The following is an 11,793-nucleotide window of genomic DNA, read 5'->3' on the forward strand; positions in this document are numbered from 1 at the left end:
GAATTCTTGGCTCAAATTACATACAGAAGACCTTGAATTGTGTTTTAATATGGTGTTATATAATCCTTGGACACCAATTGAATCAGAAATGTACAATTATCCGATACTTTCCGACCTTATATTGACGGTAATGGTCATAATACGAAAACTACGTTGTTCACAGTGTAAATTTCATGCTTTTTGGTAGTGATTATATTTTGATGTTCTGGGAGCAGGTTTTTAACAGAATAGTTCACATTTCTGATTCAATTGGTGTCCAAGGATTATATAACACCATATTAAAACACAATTCAAGGTCGTCTGTATGTAATTTGAGCCAAGAATTCCGAGGAATCTATTAACTTCCTGAGATATCCCAGGAAAAATGTGAATTTATCGACACCCAGGAAGGTGTGTTATGCTCAAGGTCAACTAAAAAGCTTTCTATGATATCAAAATCTATAATCTGACACTAATATTGTGGCTTTTGTATATTCAAATACCTAAAACGGAAAGAAATCGGCAAGGGTCCGCTTTAACGAGCTATACAAGAAGTTTGGCCTTAAATAACGGCATTTAACACCCAAAAATTATTTTTTTTTCTCTAAAATATATCTCGGACACCCAGACACATTCGCCAAAACAATAAAATGTATAAATTTTGCTGCTAATTCCATAAATTGTACGATAATACTCATATTTCCTTGGGGCGTATGTATACTTTTGTAAGTATCAGTTTTTGGTTTTTGTAAAATTTACCGTTATTTATATTATGGAATATACTTTTGTTGTATTAAATATTGTTTATTAGTGAGACGACATAAACCTGTGTACTTGGAATTTCATAAATATCCTTACTTTTTCTAAAACCCGAGATTTATGGGGCGTACGTATACTTATGTAAGACTGTGTAAATAGACAATAGTAAAAAACTCGTTCTTTGGTTTCCTTCAGTGAATCATTCGGTTGACTCATTTAGTTCCAATCTATAAATCTCTATTCATAGTAAAAAAATTGCATACGTTCGTTCCACGTTTTGTAGTGTAACATTTTAATATTCATCGATCCACGGAATTGCAACACCCTCTATCTTCCAAAGAAACCCCGTAGTTAGTTAATATTTATTTGTATAGTAGTCCACATTAAGATGTCTAAAAACAAGGGAAAGAACAAGAGGAATCAGTTTGATGACGATGAAGAAATGAACGAACAGCCAGCTGCTCCCAAAAAATCACAAAAGAAAGACAAGAAAGGAAAGAAGAAGGGTGATGATTCCGATGATGATGATTTGGAAAGTCTTCAGTCCAGCAGCAGTAAAACACCATCCCAACAAGCGCAACAATCCAATAAGGGGAAGAAGGGAAAGAAAGGTAAAAAGGGTAAAGATGACTGGAGCGATGATGAAGATGAAGTTCCCCAACCGGTTGCGGCGGGGGGTAAGAAGAAAAACAAGAAACGTGGAGATAGTGATGATGATGAGGTCGAAGAACCTGTCGTCGCTCCAGCCAAAAAGAACAATAAGAAGGCCGCCAAGAAAGGCAAAAAGGCAGCCGATAGTGATGAAGATGACGACGATGTAAATGCAGAGGAGCCGGTGGAAGATGTGCCTAAACCTGCCAATAAAAAACAACAACAGAAAAAGTCTAAGAAGAACAAGAAAAAAGACGATTTCTCTGATGATGACGATGACGATATTGACATTCTAAAGAAGGCTGCCGAAGAAGATGAAGACGATGAAGAAGAAGAGGAGGAGCCTGCTGTTATTGCCAAACCGGTCAAAAAATCGAACAAGAAACAAAAGAAAAGTAAATTTGAATTAAGTGAAGAGGAAGATGAGGAGGAAGAAATACCGGAAGATGAGCCTGAACCGGAGCCGGAGCCTGTCCAAAAATCACCTACACCCCCAAAGACTGTAACACCTCCCCCAGCTGCTGAGTTGGAAGAAAAACTAGAAAATCTCAATCTGAAAGAGGAGAAGAGTGTTGCCGAAGAAGATAATGAAGAAAGGGAATCTACTCCTGCTGCTACTGAGGAAACAGGTGGTGGTGATAAAACAAAGGAAAAGAAACTTACCCACAAGGAAAAGAAGAAACTTAAGAAACAAGAAGAATATGAACGCCAAATGGAAATGTTAACCAAAAAAGGCGGTTTGGGCCACTCCGATTTGGATAGTAATTTCACAATGTCTCAGGTTCAAAAGACTGCTGGCCAAAAGGCTGCTCTGGAACATGCTGTAGACATTAAAATTGAAAACTTTACCATATCAGCGAAGGGTAAGAAATGAACGAACAATCATTTGACATTTCATAATAATTCTCTTTTTTTGTCCATAGGCAACGATCTCTTCGTTAATGCCAATTTGTTAATTGCTCATGGTCGCCGCTATGGTTTGGTGGGTCCCAACGGTCACGGCAAGACCACACTGCTACGTCACATTGCCACTCGTGCCTTTGCAATTCCACCCAACATTGATGTCCTACTCTGTGAACAGGAAGTTGTGGCCACGGACAAAACTGCCGTTGAAACTATCCTGGAAGCCGACACCAAGCGTATCAACCTCTTGAAAAAATGTAAGGATTTGGAAGACCAATTTGCCAATGGGGATATGAGTGTCAAGGAGGAGTTAGATGATACCTTTGCTGAATTGAAAGCCATTGGTGCCTACTCTGCAGAGGCTAGAGCTCGTCGTATTTTGGCTGGTCTTGGTTTTAGCGAAGAAATGCAAAACCGTGCCACAAATAAATTCTCTGGTGGTTGGCGTATGCGTGTATCCTTGGCTCGTGCTTTGTATTTGGAACCTACACTGCTAATGCTTGATGAACCTACCAATCACTTGGATTTGAATGCTGTCATTTGGTTGGACAATTATTTGCAAGGATGGAAGAAAACTCTGCTGATTGTTTCTCACGACCAGAGTTTCTTGGATAATGTTTGTAATGAAATTATACATCTGGATCAGAAGAAATTGCATTACTATAAAGGCAACTATTCCATGTTCAAGAAAATGTATGTCCAGAAACGCAGAGAAATGATTAAGGAATATGAGAAACAAGAAAAACGTATTAAGGAGTTGAAGGCCCACGGACAGTCTAAGAAGGCAGCAGAAAAGAAACAAAAGGAAGTTTTGACACGTAAACAGGAGAAGAATAAGTCCAAAACGCAAAGACAACAAGAAGATGACAATGGTCCTACGGAGTTACTGGAAAAGCCCAAAGAATATATTGTCAAGTTCCGGTTTCCAGAACCATCACAACTGCAGCCTCCTATTTTGGGTTTGCACAATGTTACCTTTGCTTTTGAGGGTCAAAAGCCACTGTTCGTCAACACAGATTTTGGTATAGATTTGACTAGCCGAGTTGCCATTGTTGGACCAAACGGTGTGGGAAAATCCACATTCCTTAAACTTCTACTGGGTGAACTAGAACCCCAACAGGGCGAACAAAGAAAAAATCATCGTTTGCGTGTGGGACGTTTTGATCAGCATTCCGGTGAACACCTTACTGCTGAAGAATCTGCTGCTGAGTACTTGCAGCGTCTCTTTAATTTACCTCATGAAAAGGCACGCAAAGCTTTAGGTTCCTTTGGCTTGATAAGTCATGCCCACACCATCAAAATGAAGGATCTTTCAGGTGGTCAGAAGGCCCGTGTAGCCTTGGCAGAGTTGTGTTTAAGTGCTCCAGATGTCTTGATTCTTGATGAACCTACAAATAATTTGGATATTGAGTCCATTGATGCTTTAGCCGAAGCAATTAATGAATACGAGGGAGGTGTTGTTATTGTGTCTCACGACGAACGTTTGATACGTGAAACCGGCTGTACCCTATACGTCATTGAGGAACAGACAATCAATGAAATTGATGGTGACTTCGATGACTATCGTAAAGAAGTATTGGATGCCCTTGGTGAAATTGTTAACAATCCTAGTGTTGTGGCCAATGCAGCTGTGCTTTAAAAAAGTTACAGTTATTTTTTGTTAAAAGGATTTTTGCATTTTTTGTGATTGTAAAGAGATTTTTATTTGAAAAATTGGCGAATTTTTGTATTATGAATATTTAGCAATTGATGATTGATTGCCCAATGAAGCAAAATGTACATCTTTGTAAACAGATTATGGAAATAGGCAAAGAAAATCGATTGTTAAATTCGAAATGAAACCCCTAAATGATTTTTGTTAATATTTTAAAGGAGGTAAAAAGTGTGTATTAATAAAAATGAAATACAACGGCTGAAATATACTTTTAAGTCAATGAAGGGTCGGCGTGCAGTAAATGTGAGTTCAGCAAAGATTACAGTGATGACTTTGAAAATTTCTTTACAAGAAAGACTATTGTATTGTAAAGGGGGAACAGGGAACTAAAGATTTTAGAATGACCAGAGAGAGACCTGTTTTGTGATCTACTCAGGAAATACATACGAACTTAATGAATTTTTACAATTGATACTTTGATTACTGTTCAAATGAATGTGATTGGAAATAATCTGCAAAAGATGTTATTGCTCTGTGTTATTTCACGCTGTGGTCGATGGTGATTGAGATGTGTATTGTTATAGCTGAAGCTTTGGTGACGAATTTTCTCTATTATGGAAGCTTTAAAATATATGCAAAAAGACTTAAAATCTATTGAAACCGAACAATTATAGAAATTATTAATAATATATATGTAACTACCCAGCAAACCAATCGTATCGATATCGGAACAAAATTCGGACGTTACGTCCGATATCTGATCCGAAATCGTAACGATATCTTAACGAAAGTTGTATGAAGTGGTTGACATAATTTCGGAACGAAATCGGATCGATTTCGGTCAGAATTCGCAACGAAATCTGAAGAAAATCCTTGGGAAATTCGGAATGCTAATTTTTTCCTCCGAATTTTTGTACAGTTTTTTGAACGATTTCGGAATAATGTCGTATGAAAATCTGAGTTACCTTCCGAACTTTCGTAAAGATTTCTGAACGATTTTGGAATAATTTCGTATGATTATCGAAGCAAAAATTTTTCTCTGATGACTTTTTTATTGATAAATTTTCTTTGTTATGTTTTTTATTGGAAGATTATAATTTCAAAGATATCTAATGATTTTCACTGTTGTTATCATTTTTTAGTTATAGTAGAACAATGTAAACTTTGTTCACGAATATATTGACTCTATCAGCACTAGCTTGAATTATTATACGTTGAATTTATATTTAAAATATTTAAAAAATGTATATGCGAATTTTATAACCAACCATTTTGTTTTTCGACAAAAAACTATTGCTTGTTAGATATATACAAAAGGTGGTTGTTATGCGAAGGTAAATTTGTTTCCGACATATACAGGGGCCTAATTACGTGATTCGACATCGAGTTGTTTCGACCCGAGTACTCAAAGTTGGGATGACAACATTCGTTATCGAGTAAAATTATCGAGAAATTGAGCATAAATTTGCGAGTAATTTCTCGTAGCCAAATGGCCTATCGTAAACAAACAAAATGAAAGATTTCTTATTGTATTTGTGTTTAAAATCTAAAAAATTGTTGTTTATTGACGGTTTATAGAGGAAAAATGATATTAGTAAATAATTGTGAGCATTTTTTACACAAAATAAGAGAAATTGGAAAAAGTCCTTTTCAGTCGTTTTAAGAAATTGTGATAAAATTATAATTAAAATAAATACATATGCATGCTATCATTAACCAAAAATTTGTGTTTGCAGTCGTTAAAATATAAGTTGAAAAAATAAGCATTTCTGCAAAACAAAAAATTACCTATTTAATATTAATAGGCTTTATTTTATAGGTGAACAACTTTTAATAAAGTGCATTTTAAAGAGTTCATCCCCCGTTGTTTACCAAAGGAAATACTCTCTCAGAGAGGCTAATGCAAAACACCCACCAAATTCTCTCATTTATTTTGAGAGAGAATTATTAAGGTAGATGTATTAGCAATCTGTAACAAGAATGACAAAACAATTTTGCAAACATTAATAATTTTCATATTTTCTTAGCACAACTTCATTCCGAAATTATTATTCAATGTATTGTTCAAAAAATTCCACAAATATTTACATTTTTTCATTCATAATTTTGTTTTTTAGTTTTTGATTTGAAATAAACATATTTTTTGACGTCTACCTTCATAACTTTCCCCAAAGAACACATAGTTCGATTACCGGTTACTCTCGAAACATTCGATCGAGTCTTATCATGCCGTTTTTTTCTCGTGTCGAAAACTTATTCACGAGTAAATTCTCGATCGAATCGAATCACATAATTAGGCCCCAGGTATGTGATGGAAATCGATTTCGAGCTCAAAACGAGTCAAAAACGAATGTAGGTGTGATGCATGTACATTTTCTGACATCGAAATGTTTTCGATATCGGTTTCATATTCCATTTTGTTCTATGGAAAAATTGATCAAAAAGACGTGTGATGTAATTCGATAATCGTTTATTTTTCTCGTTTTGAAAACGGTCATATTTCTGTGGTCGATTTATAAACGATGTAATGAATTTTGATATTTTTTTAGGAAAAAAAAGCTTGAAATTTAAGCACGGATATAGAATAGATAAATTTACATTTATTTGCCTTATATTTAGTATATTTTGTTAAGAAAATATTTTATATTTCGATAAAAAAACACGGATCAAAAAATCTACTTTGAACATGTTCTTTCCTCTAGATTAGTGAAGACATCCCCTTAATATGTTGTTTGCACTGTTTGTAAAGTTCGCCTCATGTAATTGGACAAGAATTTCCACACTAAACTTCTATATAGGCCAATTTAAACAAGACCACTAATTTATTTTATTTGTTATTAAATTTTTTCGGCTTTTGCCATCGCCAAGACTAAAAAAGTGTTTTTTCTTTCTATTTTTCTTCTTTCAACTCCAGAATAGGGATCACCAGTCCGTTTTTTGTTTGTGGGAATTTAATGAAATTGAAACAACGTGGAATTGAAATTCGATTCGGATCCCATCACATCTAAAAACAATTCACTCGTTTTGGGAAAATCGTTTTCATTGCAAATCGATTCGAAATTCATCACATACCTGATAGATCCGAATTCGTAACGAAATCGGAAGAAAAACATTAGCATATTCGAAGGGAAATTTACTTCCGACATTTTCTCCGAAATCGGAACGAAATCTGAACGAATTCCCCTGCGAAAAATCGTATAGAAATCGATACGAAATCTGGAAGATTTTGCTTCCGAAATTGTTCCTATATGTCGGACATCCGACATTTGGTTTGCTGGGTAGTTACTAATAATTGTAATGTGTAAGAGTCAAACCGTTATTATTTATTTTATTTATTTATTTATATAATTTATCTTATATAAATATAAGATAAATTTGGAGAATAGCATTAGCAGCTTAGGCCATCAGCTATCCAAATTTAGTTACAGAGTATTTTTTGGTATAATGATTATAGTACATATTAAATGTGTATTTTACAATATGATATAAATTCAAAAATTGTGTTGACATTTTCAATTGTAGGAGTTTTAAGAATATCCAATCCTTTGTTGTGCAGTATTAGGTTGTGTTCTTGATGTAGAGACGGGCATTCAGAAAGGATGTGACGGACGGTGCAAATATTATTACATTTTGTACATTTATCATCGAAATTCCTGTTCAGTAGGTGCAAGTGTGTTGAAACTGTATGTCCCATTCGCAGTCTTGAAAAAATTCTAATTTTCCTTTTCTCCAATTTGGAAGAATAAATTGGAAATGAATTATCAGGATTTATAATGTTGTAATGGTGGTGTGTAAAATCCTTGTATTTATCGGAAACAAAAGCTTTTATTTCTGACTTTATAACTTTCTTTAAATCGACTTTTTCCATTAATGTATCTGTGACTAATGGTGCTGAACAAGCATATTTTGCTGCAGAGTCAGCGTACACATTTCCGGTTAGACCAATATGTCCAGGGATCCAGAAAAGTGTAATCTTGTTTTTGTTATCAATTAACAAATCGCGTATATTATTAATAGATGCCCATTTATTGTTAGCGACGTTGCATACAGCTTTTATAACAGATAAACTGTCCGTAAATATAATGGTTTTTGTTGCTGAGTATTTAGCGATGTTTATGGCGTGTAAAATTCCCGCTGCTTCTGCGGTAAAAATAGATGCAGCGTTTCTTAGAGTATGTGCTCCTAGAATCTGACCACTATTGTCGACGACAGCATATGCAGTTGATGAGTCATTCTTGGATGCATCTGTAAATAACCATTTCGAATCCATATTTCTATAATGTTGTTCAAATGTTTCGCTTGTAGTGCTTGCTTTTACAAAAGCAGTAAGATGTAGATCGCAACTGGACTCAGGAAACATCCATGAGGGGTATTTTTCCTTATAAGAAGTCAGTTTTTCCTTAAATGACAGAATGTTGTTGTGAACACAGTTATACATAACTGATTTATATTTTGGTTTTCTCTTAGCAGAGATAATTTTGGTGACCATATCATCTATAATAGATGAGTTTTCAGACATAATTTTAGGCAGAAGCATGTGCTTGGATTCCAAATAACGGTCTTCTAGGGAAGGTAATCCTGATTCCATGTAAAGGATATTAATGGGCGTGGTTCTAAAGGCATAGGTGCTAGCTCGAATGCTATCATGATAAATAGATTTTATATGCTGTAGGGTAGTTTTTGGACTGTTACCAAATAGGAAAAGTCCATAATCGATTTTGCTGAGTACCAACGTTTTAACTAAGTACGTTAATGTCGTTATGTGTGTAAAACTTCGACCAGCCAAATATTTAATAATATTTGCCCTGTGGACAAGATTTTTTTTCAAGTTGAGTATATGTTGATTCCAAAGATAGTTTTTTTCAAAGATAATCCCCAAGATTTTCAAATTATTTATGTTACATACCATTCTTTCCATCTGAGTAATAAATTCATGGCGATGCTTCCTAGAGTTGTTAAAATCTACTTCGATTGAACCACTTGGTATTTAGTCTTCGTTGGAGTTCACTATATAGTTCAGTGGACACCGGTAGCTCGTATGCACGAACTGTGATTGAGTTATATTATCTTTTTATTTTCAGGAAAAAACTCATAGGCAAACGAACTATGGTACTGAACTAGTTCACTAGATTTAAAAACTCTAAAGCTTACGTTGAAACTTAAAATGGTATAAAACAATGCGGAATTCTGTAATTCTCCCATTTTCCTCATATAGTAAAAAGAAACGACATTTTTTTTTAAATATATAAATTAAAACACCTTTTGCAATGTATCCAATGGACATACGGCGGTGTATTTTGTTGCACGATCATAGTTTTTTTTTTTTGGTAAATTCATATTTTTATTAACCTTTTTAAGTATCAATTCAATTTCACGACAATAATAACGCTTTTGTAAAAGTTCACTTTAGCTTTTCCAACTCTGCATTACGTATGTCAAAACACTTAAAATAGGTCTGTTCGTTTACCTTTACAGTAAAATTACCATCTTCTTCTTCTTCTTCTTCAGACATATGTTTCATATGTCGATTCCACCATGTTTGGGGGTGGAATTTAAAGTGACATGAGACACTAAGTCTATGTTGCCACTTTCACGGGTAAAAATATATTTCATGGGAATATTGTAGATTTTTGATTTGTTTCACTGGATAATTGTAGTTATGATAATAATTTGCGTTAGTTTGCTAATTCTGTTCTTTAACTTTTTAAATGTTGATGTCTGCATCCTTGTAGTATTTCCATAAGGCAAAGTATGCCTTAACGTTGTTCATTTTCAGTATAATGTCGATTGATGGTTGGTGTATACCAAGATTTTGTAGCTTTTGTAAGAGGAAGAGTCTTGTGTTGATGTTTATATTCGGACAATTGAAAGTGACGTGGTCCATAGTTTGGATTTCACCACAATCACATCTGTCGGAGCTGGTTATGTTTATTCTATGGAGATGTTGTTTCATCTGATTGTGACCGAATCTCAGTCTAATTGTTGTTGTTGCGACGCTTCGGGGCATTTTAATGTTTCGGAACCAAGAAAGACAGTTGACTTTAGGAGAAAACGAGTAAAAACGCCTGCCGTATATGCTTGCATCCCATTTGTCTTGCCAAGATGTAACTGCTGAAGATTTATCGTGTTGTCTCAAATCAGATGGACATAAGTTTGGGTAGGTGTCGGTTGGGTAGTGGTTAGTCGCAATAAGGTCCACATACTCGTTTCCATCGATGCCACAATGGCTAGGCACCCATAGAAAGTGCACGGTGAAGGCCTCCCTAGACATTTGGTATACCTCATTCTTTATTTTATAAATAGAGGGATGGGTATTTTTGCAGTTTTGGGATCCAATGGCCTGTAGGACCGATTTACTGTCAGTGATGACGATATACTTTCCAGGATCACAGGTTCTAACGAGCAATAAAGCTTCAACTATCGCGTGCGCTTCTGCAGAGAAGATGGAACAGTTTTTATCTAAGGTGAAGGATGCTTCAATGTCCAAGGACGGCATCCATAAGGCACAGCTGGTTTTGTCTGCAGTTTTTGAGCCATCTGTGAATACGCTGGTGTAATCGGGGAATTTAGTCTGCATAGTCATATTGTATATATTAATAATGTCTTCTGTTGACGAGCGATTTTTGCAAATGTCGAGAAATGTTAGGTTGGCATGGAACAGGTTAGCTTGAAGCGGATATTCATATTGAATAGGCCGATGTAGCTTAATGATGTTATTTCCTGTTATTTTTTCGTGATACAATTGAAAAAGAGTGGGCCGAGCTTGGAACTGTTGATTATATTTTTGAATGAATTTATTAACTGGATTTCTGCAATCGGCAATTATATTGTTAATATAACCACTGGCCAGAAATCTGAATCTCTCCGGCAACGGCATAACATTGGCCTCTACTTCCAACGACTGTGTATGGGTGGAAATCATTGCTCCCAGAGCAGTTCGAAGTGCTCGGAACTGGATTCTTTGTATCTTGAGCATTTTGTTTAATGGACAATCAAGTAAAAGATGCGACATGTATTCAATTTTTGGCCTTACTACGCCCATATATAGGCGAATGAGTTGCTGCGGGTTGCCTCCCCAGGATACCCCGCATAGCGACCGTATAATGTTAATAAATTGGAAAGTGCTTTTATGTATATGATCGATATGTGGTACAAGGCTAAGCTTAGAGTCTAGGATGAACCCTAAAAAGTTGAAGTTATTGACAGACTCAATGAGTATGTCATTAATGCTCAAGTCAATCGGGATCTGTATGGAACCTCGACTAGAAGGGTTGAAGACCATGCACTTTGACTTTTGCGGGGAAAGGTCCAATTGTAATTCTTTAAGTCTGTCCACAAGACAATTCAATGCATTCTGTATTTTCCCTTTGGCAACATTTATGTCTGTTTCAGCACAGAAAATGACAAGGTCATCTGCATAACCTAAAATTTCCACATCCAGGTCTTTGAATATATCATTTATGTATACATTGAAGCTTAACGGGCTCAGGACGGAGCCTTGCGGTGTTCCTGTAAAAGATCTTCTTGTATCGAGTTTTTCGGAGTCAATGATGAGTTCTTTGAAAAGGAATAGACGATGTAATATTGAACAGGTATGATCACTTATGCCGAGCTGTCTATATTTTTCAATTAAGATATTTATGTTAACGTTCTCGAAAGCGCTTTTAATATCCAGAAATATTGCTACCAGATACTTATATTCTCTTTTGGCTAGTTGAGCTGCTGACCATAGGCAGGTGACATTGTCCCGAGTTGATCTGTTTTTGCGGAATCCAGACTGGGCATTATGCAATTTACTGTTAGTTTCTAATTGATGATCGATTCTTCGAAAGATCATACGTTCAAAT

The 11,793-nt window shown here is 35.4% G+C and overlaps 1 protein-coding gene across 1 annotated transcript; it reads left to right on the forward strand.

The window, feature by feature from the left end:
• The first annotated feature begins 932 nt into the window (after positions 1-932).
• On the forward strand, positions 933-4,210 carry LOC141399908 (ATP-binding cassette sub-family F member 1). The gene is made up of 2 exons (XM_073979273.1): positions 933-2,252; positions 2,313-4,210. The coding sequence occupies exons 1-2, from the start codon at positions 1,127-1,129 to the stop codon at positions 3,929-3,931; spliced, it is 2,745 nt and encodes a 914-aa protein (XP_073835374.1). The 5' UTR covers positions 933-1,126; the 3' UTR covers positions 3,932-4,210.
• The last annotated feature ends 7,583 nt before the right edge of the window (positions 4,211-11,793 follow it).

This window comes from Musca autumnalis, unplaced genomic scaffold (genome assembly GCF_047663935.1).
Source record: "Musca autumnalis isolate F117 unplaced genomic scaffold, ASM4766393v1 scaffold_3, whole genome shotgun sequence".
NCBI classification, from domain to species: Eukaryota; Metazoa; Arthropoda; class Insecta; order Diptera; family Muscidae; genus Musca; species Musca autumnalis.

What these genes read in the sequence shown, in the direction of transcription:
- LOC141399908 (XM_073979273.1), top strand. Translation starts at nt 1,127, where the DNA reads ATGTCTAAAAACAAGGGAAAGAACAAGAGGAATCAGTTTGATGACGAT. An exon ending in CTTTACCATATCAGCGAAGG is followed by an intron (nt 2,253 to 2,312) that starts GTAAGAAATGAA and finishes TTTTGTCCATAG; the next exon opens with GCAACGATCTCTTCGTTAAT.